General features: G+C 55.0%; 2 protein-coding genes across 4 annotated transcripts; both read left to right on the top strand.

Moving 5' to 3' along the window:
- Positions 1 to 2,545: 2,545 nt before the first annotated feature.
- C4H16orf58 (chromosome 4 C16orf58 homolog) lies at positions 2,546 to 12,438 on the top strand. Of its 2 annotated transcripts, XM_030562468.1 has the most exons (15): positions 2,546 to 2,635; positions 3,781 to 3,944; positions 4,366 to 4,443; positions 4,837 to 4,951; positions 7,146 to 7,191; positions 7,285 to 7,317; positions 7,953 to 8,058; positions 8,776 to 8,877; positions 9,052 to 9,122; positions 9,347 to 9,531; positions 9,675 to 9,732; positions 10,907 to 10,977; positions 11,294 to 11,452; positions 11,573 to 11,650; positions 12,134 to 12,438. In XM_030562468.1, the coding sequence occupies exons 2-15, from the start codon at positions 3,795 to 3,797 to the stop codon at positions 12,226 to 12,228; spliced, it is 1,347 nt and encodes a 448-aa protein (XP_030418328.1). In that variant the 5' UTR covers positions 2,546 to 2,635; positions 3,781 to 3,794; the 3' UTR covers positions 12,229 to 12,438. The 2 variants fall into 2 exon arrangements, with proteins under 2 accessions (XP_030418328.1, XP_030418329.1); XM_030562469.1 differs by lacking the exon at positions 8,776 to 8,877.
- A 94-nt stretch (positions 12,439 to 12,532) lies between these two features.
- On the top strand, positions 12,533 to 18,933 carry LOC115651449 (phosphatidylserine decarboxylase proenzyme, mitochondrial-like). Of its 2 annotated transcripts, XM_030562522.1 has the most exons (7): positions 12,533 to 12,987; positions 15,013 to 15,136; positions 15,306 to 15,536; positions 16,607 to 16,733; positions 16,951 to 17,082; positions 17,210 to 17,370; positions 17,977 to 18,933. In XM_030562522.1, exons 1-7 carry the CDS (start codon positions 12,956 to 12,958, stop codon positions 18,199 to 18,201), a joined length of 1,032 nt encoding a protein of 343 aa, XP_030418382.1. In that variant the 5' UTR covers positions 12,533 to 12,955; the 3' UTR covers positions 18,202 to 18,933. The 2 variants fall into 2 exon arrangements, with proteins under 2 accessions (XP_030418382.1, XP_030418383.1); XM_030562523.1 differs by lacking the exon at positions 15,013 to 15,136.
- Positions 18,934 to 20,282: the final 1,349 nt, after the last annotated feature.

Raw genomic sequence — 20,282 nt, 5'->3', positions numbered from 1 at the left:
CCAGGGATTGAACTGGGGGTGCTGGGACAATTTGTGTAGTGGGGGGTGCTGAGAGCCATTGAACCAAACTGTAAACCCTGTATATGGTGGAAACCACTTCAAGTCAGCCCACACGCCCCTAGTTCCAGCACTCTCAGCCAGCCCTCCCCCAGGGTGTGACAGACAGGTGTTTAGAGCAGCTGCATGGCTCTCCCAGAGCCACTGTGATTTCACACAGTGGAGGGCCTCTGTTTGGGGGATCCCCCATGGGAGACATCTCACTCCAATTGCAGGGCGGGCCAGAGAGATGCAAATCCTTCCTCTCAACCTGGTAAGCTCCCAGAGCCATTTCAGACCTGGTCTGTTTTTCAGTGTAAATGTGATAATGCCTGGGAATTGTCCCCTTGCCTGGAAATCAGTCACCCTGAGCACTGGCTTTCCTCATTTGTTCCACGTGCAGCACCCAGCACAACGGGGGCTTGATCTCACTTGGGGTCTGTGCAGCGCCTGGCACAATGGCAGCTCCGATCTTCGTCAGGGCCTGACTGAAGTAGGGGAAGAGGTGAGGGTTGGGACCCAGCTGTGGGGGGGCTTGTTGGAGCAGGAGGTGAGGGAGCTGGCAGGGTGTCCAGTGCAGGCTACATAAGCAGCAAAGCACATGCCCCTCTAGCTGATAGTGATTGAAGAATCCTCTCTGCCCCGTGTTGGGGGCTGCTGGCTGTTCCCTGTGGGCTGGCACCTGTTCTCTGACATGTGCCACACTCCTCTCCGGCGGCTGGCCTGTGTAGTGGATAACAGCCCATTGATGCTACCAGCAAAGGAGTGACTCCTTTCAGAGCTCAGGGCTGATGGGCATGGGCAGTAGTCAAGAGAGAATAACAACCTACTACTGCTGCTTGGCTCAAACAGACGAGAGCCGGGTTGGGCTGTCCTCCCAAAGGCTTTGAATTCATTAGTGCTGGCAACTGCTCTACATGGAAAATAACAGTTTACTATAGCAGCCCAGGTGGCATTATTGCACTCAAGTGGCAGCATGTTGTGCTGTGGAAGGGACGCCCTGGGTTTGAATCCCTGTCAGGGCTGTTCAGCTGTGTGCTGCCTGCCCTTGTTGATGTTAGGGGGTGCTCAGTGCTGCTTCAAATGGGGTGCTAGGCACCCCTGAATAGCAGCCACATTGGCCTCAGGCTGTTGGGACAGGTTTGTAGAGCTCTGAGCCTGGCCACCTGCATATCCTGGAGGCCCAGCATCCTGGCTGTCTGCTGGGGAGGGAGGTAGCTCTCTATCCTCATACACTCTCTGCCCACGTCCAGACTAACCCGCCGTATGAGCGGGTTAAAATTGATTGCTCGGGGATTGATATATCGCGTCTAGTCTAGACGCGATATATCGATCCCCGAGTGCGCTTACATCGATTCCGGAACTCCATCAACCCGAATGGAGTTCCGGAATCGACACGGAGCGCCGCGGACATCGATCCCGCGCCGTCTGGACGGGTGAGTAATTCGATCGTAGTATTCGACTTCAGCTACGTTATTCACGTAGCTGAAGTTGCGTATCTAAGATCGATTTTCCTCCCCTAGTCTGGACGAGGCCTAAGTATCTATCTCTAGCCCTATGCACTACCTCCGCTATCTTCATACCCCCAATCCATAAGAATGGCCATACTGGGTCACACCAAAGATCCATCTAGCCCTGTGTCCTAGTTTCTGACAGTGGCCAATGCCGGTGCCCCAGAGGGAATGAACAGAACAGGGAATCATCAAGTGATCCATCCCCTGTTGCTCATTCTCAGCTTCTGGCAAACAGAGGCTAGGGACACTATCCTGGCTAATAGCAATTGATGGGCCTGTCCTCCATGAATGTACCTAGTTCTTTTTTGAACCCTGTTATAGTCTTGGCCTCTGGCAAGAAGTTCCACAGATGGATTGTGCATTGTGTGAAGAAATACTTCCTTTTGTTTGTTTTAAACCTCCTTCCTATTAAATTAATTTCACAGTTCTTGTGTTATGAGAAATAGTAAACAACACTTCCTTATCTACTTTCTCTACATCAGTCACGATTTTATAGACCTCTATCATATCCCCATAGAACCCCCCAACCCTATACCCACCATATCTCTCTATCCCCATAGCCCCTCCCAGCCCAATACAACCCCCATCTCTCTATCTCTTTATACCCCTAACCCTATACCTCCTGTATCTCTCTATCCCCATAGCCCCTCCCAGTCCCATATACCCCCATCCTTATACCCCCAACCCTATACCTGCCCGTATCCCCATAGCCCCCCCAGCCCCATGCAACCCCCATCTCTCTATCCCCATATACCCCCCTCCTCATATCCCCAACCCTGTAACCCCCATATCTCACTCTGTCCCCACACACACCCTCCCCCTGCTGGGTTTGTGGCCTGGCCTCACCAGGACCCCAGCAGGCAGAGGGGCCGGTGCGAGAATTGCAGTTTGAGTGCTCCGACAGGGACTACGCCCCCCACAATGCCCTGCGCGGGGAAAACTACATCCCCCACAATGCCACGCGCGGGGAAAACTACAACCCCCACAATGCCTCGCGCGGGTGGGGGCACTCGACAACCCCACTGCTTAGAGTCAGCCGCACCCTGCCAGCCTCGGTCCCCGCTGCTCCCGCGCCCCCTGCCCAGGTAAGTGCGGGCAGCCCGGGCCCCGGGGGTGTGTCCCGGCCTGGGGGGCGGGGCGCTTCCCGGGCCCCTCCCCCCGCCAACGTGTCCCTCCGGCAGCGCCGGGCCGGCGGGGCGCCTCGCTCCTGCCCCGGGGTGCAGCCCGCAGTGTGTGTGTGTGTCAGTGTAACTCACTAACTTCTCCCCATAACACCTACAGCGTATTTATAGCTCTGTGTGTGCAGGCATCTACACTGTGTGTGTAACACCCACACACTTGCACACCCACAACGTGTAACACACAAAGTGTGACACCCACACACTTGCATACACACAATGTGTAACACAGAGTGTAACACCCACACACGTGCACACAAGCACAGCATGTAACAGAGTGTAACACCCACATGTGTGTACAGAGCATGTAACACAGAGTAACAGCCACACGCATAGACACACAGCATGTAACAGTGTAACACTCACACATGGGCACACACACAGAACATGTAACACAGTGTAGCACACATAGTGTGTAACAGGCACATACAGAGTGTAATACACATGCACACAGCATGTAATGCGCACACAGTGCAATGGACACGCACAGAGCATGTAATACACACTGCACACATGGACAGAGCGTAACATGCACACACGCCCACACATATACACATGGTGTAACACGTATGCAGTGTAACTAGGGTGACCAGATGTCCCGATTTTATAGGGACAGTTCTGCTATTTGGGGCTTTTTCTTATATAGGTGCCAATTACCCCCCACCCCTGTTCCGATTTTTCACACTTGCTGTCTGGTCACCCTAAGTGTAACATGCACGCACATGTACCATACACATACACAAAATGTGTAGCGCACACACCATACTCTTACACACAGCATAACACAGATTGCACATGTGCACTAATGCACACATAGAGTGTAACACGCTCATCACAGACGAGGCTGCATTCAGATTGCACGTGCCCACACACGCTGTAACATACCCGCAGCGTGTAATGCACTCCCTGCGCATACACCGAGTGTAACACTGAGCATGTACAGTCTCTGCATTACACTGGGTGTTTGTGTGCTGTGTGTATGCAGTCAGTGCGTTGTGTTCTCTTCTTATGCCCATTGATGACTCCTTGCTCTAACGCCTCTCCCCTCCCAGACCTGGCTCCGGCCATGCCCAGCCTGGGGGTCCAGCCGCTCTGCACGGAGCAGTACGGCTCCCGCGGTGCCCGTTGCTACCTGCCCTCACCCGATGGGCGCCTAAGCTATGTGGGGGATGAGCCGGGGCGCGTGGGATGGCGCTCGCTAAAGGAGATCTTCATGGTGAGATGAGGAGTGGGGGGGGGGGTCAAAGGGCAAAGATGGGGAGTTGAGGGGAGCCAGGAGGGCTGACGGGTAATTCAGAGGTGGGCAGAGGAGGAGAGATTCAGAACTCAGAGGGGTAAATTGCGGGGCCCAAGGGATCAGGGTGGGGGGCACAGATTGGGAAGGGGGCTCAGGCACGCTGCATCTGAGTGGGGAGGAGTTGGAGGTTATGAAGGCAAGTTGAGGGTGTAGAGGGTAGGAGACAAGGGGAAGGGAGATTGGGGGCCTCGAAGGACTTTACGGGGGTTGGAGAATTTGTGGGGGGGGCAGGGCTTGCTGTTGACCAGGTGGAGATGTCATGGAGGGAAGTGTGGTCTTTGATTCTCAGGGGAAGATCCCTGTTCTGCTCACCTTTGGCCCCCACTTTTCTCCACTGCAGTCCGTTTTTCTGCCCCAGGGGTACCCCGAGAGTGTGAGCCAGGACTACCTGCCCTACCAGATATGGGACACTGTGCAGGTGAGGCAGTGAAGTGGGGGAGACTCACCCCAGCTCTGGGGGAGGAGGGGACCCAGCCCCCGACCTAGGGGATTGGGGGGTGCATGGGAGTCAAGCAGACCTAGTCCTGGGGGAGGGGGGCGCTACGGAGGAAGGTGACCCAGCTCCAACCCTTGGGGGAGGGGGCACCCTAGGGGGGCAAGAGAACCTTAGCAGTGGGTTTTGGGGGGTCAGAGTGCAGTGGGGTGTGGCCCAGTCCTCCTCTTTATAGTACTGAGGCGTGGGGTGGGACTGGCTGAGGGCAGAAGGAAGTGATGGGGGTAATGGTGGGCACTGAGAAGCCAAAGGTGGAGAGAGGTTGGTCAGCGTCCTTGCCCCTCCCCCAATAGCAACAGTCTCCCCTGTTCCTTCCAGGCCTTTGCCAGCAGCATCACGGGGGCACTGGCCACGCAGGCCGTGCTGAAGGGGGTGGGCGTGGGGGACCAGACCTCGACTGTTGCTGCAGCCACAGTCACATGGATACTCAAAGGTGAGACACACACCCCTGAATCACTGTGGAGACACCCACTCCACAAATCCCTACCTCTGATCCCACCATCGAAGAAGGCTATATTGGTTAAAAGACTGGTGCGGAAGTGACGGCAGCTTCAAAAATATAAAAATAACATGTGATGACTAGAAGAAAGGGGAAACCTCATAGTAAGGGTTATAAATCAGAAGCTAGGAATTGCAGAAAATTGATAAAGGAAGCAAAGAGACACAAGGAGAAATCTATGGCCAGCAGAGTTAAGGACAGTAAGAGGGAGCTTTTAAGGCATATTAGGAACAAAAAGAATCCTGACAGTGGTATTGATCCATGACTAGATGAAATGGTCTTGTTAATAATAATAATGCAGAAAAGGCAGGACTGTTCAATAAATGTTTTTGTTCTGTATTTAGGACAAAAACAAATAGTGATGTCACATAACACAATAACACTTTTTTCCAGTCCACTAGTATCTCTAAAGGATGTTAAACAGCAACTACTTAAGTTAGACATTTTAAAATCAGCAGGTCCAGATAACTTGGATCCAAGAGCTTTAAAAGAGCTGGCTGATGAGATCACTAATGTTGATTTTCAATAAGTCTTGGAGCACTGGAGAAGTCCCAGAAGACTGGAAGACAGCTGATGTGACAACATTTAAAAAGGTAAACAGGATGACCTGGGTAATTATAGGCCCATCAGCCTGACATCGATCCCAGCCAAGAAAATGGATCAGCTGATACGGGACTCCATTAAGGAAGAATTAAAGGAGGATAATATAATTAATGCCAGTCAATATGGATTTATAGAAAAATACGGCCTGTCACATTCACTTGATCACTTTGTTTTGGGTAAGATTACAAGTCTGATAAAGGTCACACTTGTAATATACTTAGACTTCTGTAAGGCTTTTTGCTTGGTACTGCACTACATTTTGATTTAGAAAACTAGAACGATGTAAAATGAACATGGCCCGCATCGAATGGATTGAAAACTGGCTAATAGATAGGTATCAAAACGTGCCCGTGAACGGGGAATCCCCCCCGAGTGAGTGTGTTATGAGTGGGGTCCTGCAGAGATTGGCTTCTGGCCCTTTGCTGTTTAACACCTGCATTAATGACTTGCCAGAAAACATAAAATCATCGCTGGTGACTCAAAAAGTCTGGGGAGTGGGAAATAACAAAGAGGAGAGGTCACTGATACAGAGGGATCAGCTGAGCTGGGCTCAGGTGAACAATATGCGTTTTGATATGGCTAAATATATAGGGATAGGAACAAAAGAGTGTGGGCCAGACTACAGGATGGGGGGACCATGTCCTGGAAAGCAGGGACCCTGAAAAAGATTTGGAGGTCCTGGTGGATAATCAGCTGAATGGGCACCCCCAGTGCGAAGCTGTGGCCAAAAGAAGCCGTGCGATCCTGGGGTGCATATATGGGGATCTTGAGTAGGAATAGAGAGGTTATTTTACCGCTGTATTTGTCCCTGGTGCGTCTGCTGCTATGTCCAGTGGTGGAACCCACAATTCCAGAAGGATGTTGATACACTGGAGAGGGGTCAGAGAAGAGCCAGGAGAATGATTAAAGGATAAGAAAACCTGCCTTATAGTGACTCAAGGGGCTCAATCTCTTCAGCTTAACAAAGAGAAGGTTATGGGGTGACTTGATCACAGTCAGTAAGTACCTACACGGGGAACAAATATTTAATAGTGGGCTCTTCAGTCTAGCAGAGGAAGATCTAACAGGATCCAATGGCTGGGAGTTGAAGCTAGACAAGTTCAGACTGGAAATAAGGGTAAATATTTCACAGTGCGAAGAATTAACCACTGGAACAATTTACCCAGGATTGTGGTGGATTCTCCATCACTGACAATTTTAAAATCAAGTTTAGATGTTTTTCTTCAAGCTCCATTCTAGGAATTACCCTGGGGCACGTCTCTGGCCTGTGTTATCCAGGAGGTCAGATGAGATGATCGCAATGGTCCCTTTTGGCCTTGGAATCAATGAATTTGGGAATCCGTCCCTGCCTGGGATTCTCCCATACCTGAGTTCCCCTCCTTGATGTATGCTGGCCTGGGACATCGCTCCCTTTTTCCCACTAACCCCAGTAGTGCCCCCTAGACTCCGCTGAACTCCCCATTCACTCTGCAGGATCGGCTGTTTCCTTCACTGCCCCTGACAGCCCTCTCTGTCTCCCCTGCAGACGGAACGGGGATGCTTGGCCGGATTCTTTTTGCCTGGATGAAAGGGTGAGTGGCACACCCCGTGGAGAGGGAGGTTTGTGGGTCACCAGTGCTGGTGGAGTTATCTCCCCTCATGACCTCTTCTCTCCCTCCCCCCAGGAGCAAACTGGACTGTGACGCCAAGCAGTGGAGGTGAGCGAGGAAAGGACCCACCTCCCCTTTCCCCAGGACATCCCTCCCACAACCCCTCATCCCTGGGGCACCCTTCACCCCGACAGCCTGGGATGCCCCTCATTCTGATATCCTCATGGCAGATCCTCACTTGCTGACCATTACAAGATCTTTGACCTCTGAAACTTAAATGCGTTGGTCTTGTCCTCTGCACGTGATTGGACAGTCCTCCCCTCTGAGCCTCTCAGGTGACCGTCACACTCTGACCTCCCATTGGGCATTTGTCCTCTGAGCCCCCATTGTGTGATCTTCATCTTCTAACTGTCCATTGGGCAACACTTGCCTTGTGACCTTTGCCTTCTGAGCCCCGTTGAGTGAGGCTCAACTTTTGACATTTGTTGAGCGATACTTGATCTTTGACCCCAACCCCTTGGTGACCTTCACTCTTTGAACCTCATGGTGCAGTTCTCAACCTTGTAGCCCGTTGAGTGCCCTCTGACCTCCCTCATGACCTCTAACCCTTCACACCTGACCATCAGCAGGCAATTCTGAACCTCTGACCCCTGTTTAGTGCCCAGTATCCTCTGAACCCCATGGGTGACACATGAGCTCTAACCCTGCCATGCCCCACCACTCTTGCCCCTTGTGCCCTGCAGGCTCTTTGCAGATGGTCTCAATGACCTGGCCATCTTCATGGAGATCCTGGCCCCTGCCTTCCCAGCATGCTTCACTCTCATCATCTGCACCAGCGGCTTCTTCAAGGTAGCTGGGAGTGGATTGGTGGGCGGGAATTGATGCAAGGGGTTAGCATTGGGAGTTGGTGGAGGGGTTGGCATGAGCGGAAGAGGGTTGGTTATGGGGAGGGGGCTGGTGTGATGTGGGTGAGGGGTTGGCGGGAGGGGTTGGCATTGGCACGGGGGAGGGGTTCCATGAGGTGATTGGTGGGTTGGCGCTGGGGCAAAGGATTGGCAGAGGGGCAGGGGACGGCATCAGAGCAATGTGAACGGCAGAAGTTCCATTTCATGAAGGATTTTGTGCTTTTGTAATTTGGCCCCATTCTCCTCAGAGCAAAACCTGACCATTTTGATATTATTCGCGACGGAAAATTCCAGAAAACCTTCATTTCAGCTCTTTGGAAACATTTTGTTTCAATGTCACCTCTTTGTACTATATAACACAGCACAAACCCCATAGTGGGGTTGATGCACTAGAGAATTCTATCGTTATCGATACCAAAACAAAATAAAAACAGTCCAAACAAACAGTATTTTCTCAGTGAAGAGTCAGGACATTGTCGGAACATTTTTACCCCCGTTTTCTTTTTTTCCCCCTGATGAAATTGGGCTGGAGCTGCCCTGATTTCATGAGAACCACATATTCCCATGGGCTACGGCTCTGTTTTAAGTCTTTCCCACTGACTCTTGTTGGCATGAGTCCTGCACCCCACACCTGGACCCCTCTCCTCTCTCTCTGCCCCAGTGCATCGTGGGAGTAGCTGGAGGCGCCACCCGGGCAGCCCTCACCATGCACCAGGCCCGACGGGACAACATGGCAGATGTTTCGGCCAAGGATGGGAGCCAGGTGGGATCCTGCTGGGGCCACTGTTAAGGGGCACCCCACAGTGCAGCGGGCGGGGGCGCTCCAGGGGGCAGCGGGGACAGACTCTCCCAGAATGCAGCAGGGCGGAAATGCCCGGGGCGGTGGGTTGTACCCCACCTCTGCAGATGGTCTCACTCACTCCTCTCCCACCCCCAGGAGACCCTGGTGAATTTAGCCGGCCTGCTCGTTAGCCTCCTCCTTATCCCCCTCGTCACCGACAGGCTCCAGTGAGTGACCCCAAGGGCAGGGATAGCACAAGTGTTGGGGTGGGGTCGGGATTGTGGGAGGCAGGGGGTGCAGGGGATTGTGGGAAGGATTGTGGGGGATTATGGAAGGTGGGAGGCAAAAGGGATTGTGGGAAGGGTTGTGGCAGGCACAGGGGATTGTGGGGATTCTGGGTCTGGCTGGGCCGGCCCCTGTCTCTGACCCCTGTCTCTGCCCTCCCCCACAGGCTCACCTACACCCTCTATGGCCTGTTCACGGCTCTACACCTCTACGCCAACTACCGGGCCGTGCGCGCCGTCTGCATGGAGACACTCAACCGGGCCCGGCTGCGCCTCGCCCTGCGGCACTTCCTGTGCCAGGGCTGGGTGCCCACGCCCGCCCATGCCAACCCGCAGGAACCCCTGCTGCCAGGTGACCGCGGAGGGGGGGGGAGAGGGGAACCCCAGCATGGGCAGATGCAGAGAGACCAATTTCCCCGAGAGGGAAAAGGCCCCATGTCCCATTCCCACCCCATACCCAACTGACTAGACTCTTTGCTCCTCACCTCTCCACAGAATTCCAGCACCATCTCAGGATAACTCTAGGAGCCCCACTCCACCTGCTGGTCTCCAGGTGAGTAACAGTGGTGTAACTTGTCCCTCATCCCTCCCCAGGGATTGGCCCCTCGGCCCAGCCAGCACAAGTCTCTAGGGAGACCCCTCGACACATTTATTGTAGATGCAGTTCCTGCTCATAGAAACCTATGTGTCTTTGGTGGATCTTCTCCCTGAAACATCTTGTGGTGAGGAGTTCCAGAGGCTAAACGTGTCTGTTCCATTCATAGACTCATAGACTTTAAGGTCAGAAGGGACCATTATGATCATCTAGTCTGACCTCCTGCACAATGCAGGCCACACAATCTCACCCATCCACTTCTATAACAAACTCCTAACCTATGTCTGAGTTATTGAAGTCCTCGAATTGTGATTTGAAGACCTCAGGCTGCAGAGAATCCTCCAGCAAGTGACCCGTGACCCGTGCTGCAGAGGAAGGTGAAAATCTGCCAATCTGCCTTGGAGGAAAATTCCTTCCCGACCCCAAAGAATTCTCTGTAGTAACTCAGATCCCATCCCATCTAACATCCCATCACAGACCACTGGGCATACTTACCTGCTGATAATCATAGATCAATTGCCAAATTAATTGCCAAAATTAGGCTACCCCATCATACCATCCCCTCCATAAATTTATCAAGCTTAGTCTTAAAGCCAGATGTGTCTTTTGCCCCCACTACTCCCCTTGGAAGGCTGTTCCAGAACTTCACTCCTCTAATGGTTAGAAACCTTCGTCTAATTTCAAGTCTAAACTTCCTGGTGGCCAGTTTATATCCATTTGTTCTTGTGTCCACATTGGTACTAAGCTTAAATAATTCATCTCCCTCCCTAATATTAATCCCTCTGATATATTTATAAAGAGCAAGCATAGGGGGGCCTCAGCCTTCTTTTGGTTAGGCTAAACAAGCCAAGCTCTTTGAGTCTCCTTTCATAAGACAGGTTTTCCATTCCTCGGATCATCCTAGTAGCCCTTCTCTGTACCTGTTCCAGTTTGAATTCATCCTTCTTAAACATGGGAGACCAGAACTGCACACAGTATTCCAGATGAGGTCTCACCAGTGCCTTGTATAATGGTACTAACACCTCCTTATCTTTGCTGGAAATACCTCGCCTGATGCATCCTAAAACTGCATTAGCTTTTCATAGTGAGCATCTCCTTCTTTGCATATTCTTTCCTTCTGTCTATCCCACAGCGTAGCTGAGTTCCAGCAGGCCTGCGAGGGCAACTTGAGGAACTATCTAATTGCTCTGAACCGAAAAGCTGGTGAGGAGGAACCGGGAGGAAGAATGAGACCCAGGTGTCCGGGATGGCAGCCATAGGGGGCAAAGACCAGGAGGGGAATAGGACCTAAGTGTCCAGCACGGCTGCCGTAGGGTGTAGAGACCAGGAGTGGAAATGGGACCCAGGTGTCCTGGATGGCAGCCGTAGGGGGCAGAGACCAGGAATGGAAATGGGACCCTGGCGTCCGGCACAGCAGCCGTAGGAGACAGAGATTGGGAGGGGAAACGGGGCCCAGGTGTCTGGGATGGCGGTGTGGTGAGATGGTGCAGGACACCCTGCTGTGCCCTTCTCCCCACAGGCACCGTGGCTGTGGCCCTGCGCCATGGAGCGAGTAGTGTGGACATCATCCAGGCCTGTTCCCATGCCCTGCTCCTGGAGACCCTACTGTGCCAGGCCCTGCCCCCGGGTGCCATGGAGGAAGAGACGCTACAGAAGCTGCAACGGCAGTTGTGTGGAGGTGAGGGGTGGGGTTACCAGACACCCCCTGTGCCTGATCCTGTGGGGGGGCAGAGGGGCTCATCCAGAGGTTTCACAGCACCTATCCTTCACCCACAGCCAGCTCTGTTCTGTCTTTCAGCCCCTGATGGAGAGGTCTGGGCTGCGCTGACGGAAACTCACCAGCTGCTGGACAGGCTGTTCCCCCGGTTCCTAGCAGGTAACTGGGAGCACCCCTAGTGCTCCTCCCTGGGGAGAGCACCCCCTGCTGGGGAACATCCCCTCCCCCTGCACTCACCCCTGAGCCCCCTAGTGCCCTTACCCCTGGGAGAGTGCCCCCTGCTGGGAAATGTCCCCCAACCCCTGCACTCAGCCCCGGCCCTTCCCTGTGTCCCCCTGCCTGGGGAGACCGTCCCCTGCTGGGGAATATCCCCACCCCCTGCACTCCCACTTCTGATCTTACCCCCTGCAGGGCCCCGTGCCCTGGGAAGAGCACCCTGTGCTGTGGAGACCCCACCCCCATGCTCTCGGCGCTGGGGTCTTCACCATTGGCCCTTGCCCTGGGGAGATTGGAGAGACACCCCCACTCACTGCATTTCCAGCCCTGGGGTGTCCCCTAGTGCCCCCTGTCCCGTGAAGAGCACCTCCTGCTGGGGAAACACACACATCATCCTCTGGCCTTGGGCTGGTCTGTCTCTTGCAGGGCTGGTCTCGACGGGCTGGGTCACGGACCGGAACCTGCTTGGAGCAGAGGAGTGGCGTCTGGATTGGACCCTAAAGGACAAGAAAGCCCTGTAGACCTGCCCCCCTCCCCAGCGTCGGCAGCGACCCCAATGAGACCAAAACGTTCTGTGCCTTAGCGAGCTTATCCCAGTGAGATGGCTGGGACCAGTGACTGAAGGATGCGGATTCGATCCAGCTCCATGTGGGTCCAGAGTTACACACACTGTGAATCCAATGTGCTCTGCCCCCCTGTATTGCTGGGAATAAAGTTTTTATATATATGTACATAGACATGGGTCTTTTCCCAGCTAGGGGGTACAGCGGAGAAGCAACCACCTCTTGGTTGGGGTGTGGGGGCTGTTTATATGGTGATCCCTCACCCAGCACTGAGATGCAGCCCCCCTGTGGTGCAGTGTGTGGGGACTGTTTATACGGGGATCCCTGGCCTGGCTCTGAGATTCAGCCCCCTCTGGGGTGGAGTTCGGAGGCTGTTTATACGGGGATCCCTTGCCTGGCCCTGAGATGCAGCCATCTCCAGGGTGGGGCGCAGGGGCTGTTTATTCAGGGATCCGCTGCCTGGGCTGAGATGCAGCCGTATCTGGGGCATAGTTCAAGCCCCTACTGTTTGCAATCCCACCGTGTGTGCGTGGCCAGGTGATGTCATGGTCCTGCTGTGTGGGGTGATGATGAGACCATAGGCTTGTGCGGAGCCAATTTCATGAGGGAGGGCCCCGTGCAACTCTTTTGAGTCATTGTGCACATGTCGTGATGGCCATCGCTGAGCACGGGCGAGGTGGAAGAGATGGATCTGGGCCTGCAATATCCTTGTTCCCAGTGAGTGTGTCTGGGCTGCCTTCGCCCTGTGTGTTTGTGTGTGTGTGTGTGTGTGTGTTGTTGTCATTTTCTGTGTGTGTGTGTTATTCTCTGTACCCTTGTAGTGGGTGTGATTTTGTGTTAGTGTCATTCAGTGGTTTTCTCTGTGATTGTGTTAGTGTTCTCTGTGTGTGTGCGATTTGTGTTTGTGTGAATGTTACCCTCTATTGTTATAGTGTGTGTGACTGTGTGTTAGGAGTATGCTCTGTACCCTTGTGTGTGTGATTGTATGTCTCTGTGTGTTTGTGATTGTGTTAGTGTTCTCTGTATGTTATCGTGTGTGTGTGATTTTGTGTTTGTGTGAATGTTACCCTCTTTTATTACAGTGTGTGTGATTGTGTGTTAGGAGTATTCTCTGTACCCGTGTGTGTGTGTGTGTGTGTCCTGCATGCCCTTGTGTGTGTGACTTTGTGTCACAGTCATTCTATGTGCCATATTGTAGGAGGCTGCTCGAGGGTGTCTGTGCTAAGTTGTGGGGTGTGTGTGCATATGCATGCACCAGGATCAGTAGATACCAGCTGTCTTGAGAGTTGCTGTCCTGCTATCAGTGTGTGCGGGTGTGCATGTTGCAGGGTGTGGGTCATTGTGTCAAATGTGTGTGTTGTATCTGTGTCGGTTGTACCGTCTGCTGTCAGCGAGTGTGTGTGAGTTTTCAGAGTAGCAGCCATGTTAGTCTGTATCTGCAAAAAGAACAGGAGTCCTTGTGGCACTTTAGAGACTAACAGATTTATTTGAGCGTAAGCTTTCGTGGGCTAGAACCCACTTCATCGGATGCATGCAGATAAAGTGGGCTGTAGCCCACGAAAGCTTATGCTCAAATAAATTTGTTAGTCTCTAAGGTGCTACAAATACTCTTGTTCTTTTTGTGTGTGTTTTGTTTCCTGTGTGTATAAATAGCAGGGCGTGTATCTAAGGGCAGGTGTGTGTTATGTTACTAATGCATGTGGAGGGGTGTCCTGTTCCGTGTGTGTGGGACCCAATGGCCAGGAGTCTCTCTCCCAGCTACTGTGCGTCAGTGTGTATGTGTACATTTGTGCATGTTTCCTCTGTGTGTGTAAGTGGGTGGCTGCGTCTGCCTGTAGGTTTTCAGGAGTCACACCTCACTCTTAGCTGCTGTGTGTTATGTGTGTGTATGTCTCTGTGTGTGTTACACTGTTATAGTCTGTATATGACACTGTGTCTATGCATGTGTGAGACGTGTGTTACACTGTGCTACACTGCGACACTGCATGTTACACTCTGTGTGTGAATTACACTGTACTCTGAGTGTGTTACATGCTGTTTGTGTTAGTCTATTAGTGTATCACATTTGTTCGTGTGTTAGACTCTTACACTCTCTATGTGTTACACTGTGTTATTCCCTGTGTTAAATTTGTGTGTGCAACTGTTACAGACACACAAAGAGTATCTTGGTGTGTGTTACACTGTGCTCTGTGACACGGTTATACTCTGTTACACTGTTAGTGTGTTACACTGGTTTATGCTCTTTGTGTGTTACATCCTATATATGTTACATTTGTATGTGCAACACTTTTGCTTTGTGTCTCTATCAGAGTGTGTGTTATACTGCTATGCTCTGTGTGACACTATGTTATGCTCTGTGTGTTACTGTGCCTGTGCACAACACTGTTATGCTCTGTGTGTTTGTGTTATGCTGTGTGTAACTGTGTTTGGTCTCGGGGAGTGGGCTGGCTCTGTCTTGGGGGTGCTGTCTGGCCCCATGGCAGCCCCGAGCCTGGGCGCTGCTCTCCTGATGGGTGTGGGGGGCCCAGCCTAGCTTTGGGGGGATGCCTCTGGGGCAGTGACTCCCCTCTGCTCCAGGCTGGGATCTCCCAGGCAAAGGCAGGCTGTGTAAATCATCTCATAACTCCCAGGGGTGAGCACCCAGTGCTGCCCTCCTGGATGCATGGGTCCCATTCTCTGTCCCGGTTTCCCCCGCCAGGGGTGAGCCGTAGTTTGTGCACGGTGCTGTACTTGTCCCTCCAGGATAGCCATCCCCAGGCTCTCCCTGCGGCGCCATCTACTCCGGATACCTGGCCATGCCCTGCAGCTCCGTTCCTGGCAGATTCTCAAGCCTCTCACCCGTGTTGGGCTGCAGCCCACCAGTAAGGTCAGGGCATGGGGGGTAGAGAAGGAGCCAGCGAGGGGGAGGAACTGGGGAGAAGGGGGGCAGAAGAAGTGATGGGAGGGATCTGGGTTGGGATGGGAGGAGTGGGGGGAAGGGATATATGGGGGGGCTCTAAGGGGCGAGTGCCCCCTGCTGACTCTCCCCCCTGCAGGCCTTGTACTGCCGTGCCCCCACCCGGCTGCTCTCACGGCTCGGGGGGGTGCTGACAGGGCTGGCACTGCCCCGCTGGCTGCGACGCCCCCTGCTAGCGCTCTACGTCTGGGCCTTCTCCGTCAACATGGCCGAGGCGGCTGAGGAAGATCTGAGTGGCTACCGCAGCCTTGGGGAGCTCTTCCGGCGCCCGCTCAAGCCCTGGGTGCGTCCCATTGCACCCCATGACATGGTATGTCCTCTGTCCCCCCATTGCCCTCCCATGGCATGGTATGTCCTTCTCTGTCCCCCCCCATTGCCCTCCCATGGCATGGTACATCCTGCCTTGCCCCCCCATTGCCCTCCCATGACATGATATTTCCCAGACTGCCCCCCATTGCCCTCCCATGGCATGGTATGTCCTGCTTTGTTCTCTCCTCTCCTGCATTGCCCTTCCATGGCATGGAATGTCCTGCCCTGCCCCCCATTGCCCTCCCATGGCATGGTATGTCCTGCTTTGTTCTCTCCTCTCCTGCATTGCCCTTCCATGGCATGGTATATCCTGCCCTGCCCCCCCATGACATGGTAGGTCCCTCCTATTGTCCTCCCATGACATGGTATGTCTCGCCTGGCCCCTTCATTGCCTTCCCATGTCATGGCAGGGCCTCCACTCCCCCAGCAAAGCTCCTCATGGGATGGGATGTTCGATCCCATCCAGCCACAGTACGATTACCTTCCACTCCTGAACCCCCCACAATACGATAGGTCTCATTTTGTTCTCCCTTCACATGGCATGGTATGTCCCACCCCCCCTGCACAAATTATGGTATGCCCCCCATGGTCTGTCTCATTCTCCCCTCCCCCCTGTGCCCCATATCATGGGTCTTCCCTTCCCTTTGACATAGTACCTCCCGCTGCCCACAGTGATGATACATGTGCACGTCCCTCCCTGAGGCCAGGGTCCCAGAACTCCCCGCCTGCCTTGGCCCACATGTGTGCCCAGCAGCGCTGCAAGCTCAACATGACCCTGCTAGCAGCGGCAAATGAGCCTCCCTCACGTGTGAGACACAAGCATGTTCACCAGAGCTCCAGGCCTCGTGCTTTCACAGCCTGGCTTTTCACAAGAGCTTTGCACTGTCTGTGCATGGGCTGGCATGGGCACTCCACAGAGCCCTGCCCCTGCCTCCCCAGGGTACTGCTCCCTGGGGATTGGGAGTGCCCCCATCTTTGCTCAGCTGGCACAGGTGTGAACGCCCTGGCCCGCCCTTGTGAATCTCTGTGCAAGGCCATCCCCACTTCTCATCCTGTCCTGGCTGGTTGCAGGTCATTCCGGCAGACGGCTACATTGTGCACCTGGGCCGGGTGCGAAGGAGCCGCCTGGAGCAAGTGAAGGGGGTGACATACTCCCTGGAGAGCTTCCTCGGCCCCCAGGACTGGAGGGAAGATGGGGGTGAGCAAGGAGTTAGGGCTGATGTGGGAGGTTGGTCTTAGTATCCAATCCGGGGGCAGGGGTGGCTGGGGTAGATCCCAGGGGCCAATCTGGGGACCAAAGGGGCCACACTGGGGGGACAATCCCTGTGTGTGTGTGTGTGTGTGTGTGTGTGTGTGTGTGTGTGTGTCCAAGGCAGGTGCAGATTAACCCTTTGCTGTCCGTCTCTCTCCCCCAGGCAGGGGTCTCTCCCCATGGTGGTGCCGGGGGCACCAGCTCTATCAGTGCATCATCTATCTGGCACCGGACGACTATCACCACTTCCACTCGCCCACTGACTGGCACATCCAGCACCGCCGGCACTTCCCCGGTACAGCACAGCCGAGGGGGGAGCAGGCTGGGGCGGTGGGGGGCATGAACCCGATTGTCACTCACACTGGGGTCTCCTCTTCCCTCCCATCTATCTGCATGCCCTGTCCTGTGCCCACCCGTGGCAGGCTCCCTGATGTCGGTGAGTCCGAGCGTGGTGCGCTGGATCCCGGGGCTATTCTGCCACAACGAGCGGGTGGTGCTGAGCGGAGAGTGGGCCCACGGCTTCTTCTCTCTGACTGCCGTGGGGGCTACCAACGTGGGCTCCATCCGCATCTACTGCGACCAGGTGGGGCTGGGGGCAGAGGGAGCCGGGAGCCCTGGAGAGGGGGGGCAGCCCTCCTGTCCTGATGGGGTCCCTGGTGAGCGTGTGCGCTTGTGGGGGTTGCATGGAGGTGAGTCCTGGTGAGCACACACAGGCTCATGGGATTGCATGTGGCGGGGGGGGGCCCTGGTGAGTGTGCACACACTTACATGAAAAGACGTGGGGGGGTCTTGGTGACTGTGTACATGCTTGCATGATCTGATGTGAGGGAGGCCCTCCTGAGCATGTCTGTGCTTGTGGAATCTCATGGGGGGGGTCCCTGGTGAGCGTGCACGTATTTGTGGGATCAGACAAGGGGGGGGGCCCTGGTGAGTGTGCGTGCATTTGTGCAATAGCACATGGGGGGCCTCCCAGTGAGTACGTGCACCCATGGGATTACATGTGGGGGGGCCTGGTGAGCACATGCTCTGGTGGGATTGCACGTGGGGGGGCTAGTGAGCACATGCTCCTGTGGGGTCGCATGTGGCGGGGGCTGAGCACAGAGTCACATGGCTCTTGTGAGCCAGAGCAGATATGGAGTGAGGGGGTGCCCATCACCATGGTAACCGTGGCCCCCTTTCTCTCTGGCAGGACCTTCAAACCAATTGTGCCCGCCACGTGCAGGGCTGCTACCACGACCTCAGCTACTTGGACTGGGCGGGGCCAGCTGGGGTCCCCGCCCCCAAGGGAGCCGGCCTGGGCGAGTTCAACCTGGGCTCCACTATCGTCCTCCTCTTCCAGGGGCCCCGGCGCTTTGGCTTCCGCACCAGTGCTGGGTGCAGGGTGCAGGTGGGGCAGGCGCTGGGCAGCCTGTGACATGGCGGGCAGAGGGGCAGGCCCCCATTTCAGGGCGGGACCCTGATTTCCTGGGGAGATTGGAGAACCCCTTCACTGCCATGGGGGGACACCCCAGATTCAGTGGGTAAAGGGAGGAGACACCACACTTGTGGGAGAAGGGAACCCCCCCATTTCAGATGGGAGAATTGGACCCCTCTTTACTGGGGGGAAGGGAGGGGTCCCCCATTCCAATAGCCCCTCCAGCTTTTTGCTGAGGAATGTGGGGGGCTTTGACATCCCTTTAGAGCCATGGAGGAAACATAGTAGTGACCCTGATCTTAGCAGGGGATGGGATTTTTGGAGGCGGGAGCACGAGGAACCATACATTCAAGAGGGAGGACAGAGAGGCCCCCACACTAGGACAAGGAACCCCACTTTCCAGTGAGGGAATATGGGGTGAATCTGTTGCCCCCCCATCTTTAATTCCAATGGCGGTAAAAAGAAGATACTTGGTTTTAAGTGGGGGGGATGGTCCCACATTCAGCAGGGAGGGCATGGGGGGTGAATCCGAGGTCCCCCCCCCCTTAAAGGGGGATGATATGAATGGGGCTCAGGGGAGCTCCTTCCCAGATCCTTTGGGGTTGAAATCTGGGCGGAATTTTTGTACCATCCCCTCTGACCCCCTGCCATCCCCACGCCATCCCAGCACCATAAAGCTGTCTGAGCACCAGGGGGCAGAATAGCTCTGAAATAGAGCTTTCTATTTTCATATACAGCCTGTTTGTGTGTGTTTGTGGTGGGGAATGGGACCTGGGGCCTTTCTCCACTAGGAGCGCCAGCTCCAGTCTGGCCCCTGGGCTACGGGATTGCCTGGCTCAGAGGGGTGGGGGACCGGGACCGGAGGCCTTTCGCCTCTAGGAGGTGCTGGCTCCAATCTGGCCCTGGGCCAGGGGATTGGCTGGCTCAGGGTGGAGGACAGGACTGGGGCCTTTCGCCTTTAGGGGGCACCAGCTCCAATCTGGCCCTGGGCTAGGGGATTGGCTGGCTCAGGGTCAGGGATGGGATCTGGGGACTTTCCCCTCTAGGGGGCCCCGGCTCCAATCTGGCCCTGGGCTAGGGGATTGGCTGGCTGGGAATGGGACCTGGGGCCTTTTCCCTCTATTTTCATATACAGCCTGTTTGTGTGTGTTTGTGCCTCTAGGGGGCGCCGGCTCCAATCTGGCTCTGGGCTACAGGATTGGCTGGCTCAGGGTGGGGGATGGGACCTGGGGCCTTTCCCCCCTAGGGGGTGCTGGCTCTGATCTGGCCCTGGGCTGGGGGATTGGCTTGCTCAGGGGGTGGGGAAAGGGAAATGGGGCCTTTCCCCTCTAGGGGGCGCTGGATTCAATCTGGGTCTGGGCTAGGGGATTGGCTGGTTTATGGGATGGGGGATGGGACCTGGGGCCTTTCCCCTCTAGGGAGCACCAGCTCCAATCTGGCCCTGGGCTAGGGGATTGGCTGGCTCAGGGAATGGGGGATGGGACATGGGGCCTTTCCCCTCTAGTGGGCGCCGGTTCCAATCTGGCCCTGGGCTAGGGGATTGGCTGGCTCGGGGTAAGGGATGGGACCTAGGGCGTTTCCCCTCTAGGGGGTGCTGGCTTCGATCTGGCCCTGGGCTACAGGATTGGCTGGCTCAGGGCGTGGGGGATGGGACCTGGGGACTTTCCCCTCTAGGGGGCGCCAACTCCAATCTGGCCCTGGGCTAGGGGATTGGCTGGCTGGGAATGGGACCTGGGGCCTTCCCCCTCTATTTTCATATATAGTCTGTTTGTATGTTTGTGTGTGTTTGCGCCTCTAGGGGGCGCCGGCTCCAATCTGGCTCTGGGCTAGGGGATTGGCTGGCTCAGGGGGTGGGGAAGGGGATTTGGGGCCTTTCTCCTCTAGGGGGCGCCGGCTCCAATCTGGCTCTGGGCTAGGGGATTGGCTGGCTCAGGGGGTGGGGAAAGGGATTTGGGGCCTTTCTCCTCTAGGGGGTGCTGGCTTCAATCTGGCTCTGGGCTACAGGATTGGCTGGCTCAGGGTGGGAGACGGGACTTGGGGCCTTTCCCCTGTAGGGGGCGCTGGCGCCGACCTGGCCCTGG

The sequence above is a fragment of the Gopherus evgoodei genome, chromosome 4 (genome assembly GCF_007399415.2).
Source record: "Gopherus evgoodei ecotype Sinaloan lineage chromosome 4, rGopEvg1_v1.p, whole genome shotgun sequence".
Taxonomy (NCBI): domain Eukaryota; kingdom Metazoa; phylum Chordata; order Testudines; family Testudinidae; genus Gopherus; species Gopherus evgoodei.
The sequence above is the reverse complement of the archived record's forward strand: the minus strand, read 5'-3'. Positions and strand labels throughout refer to the sequence as shown.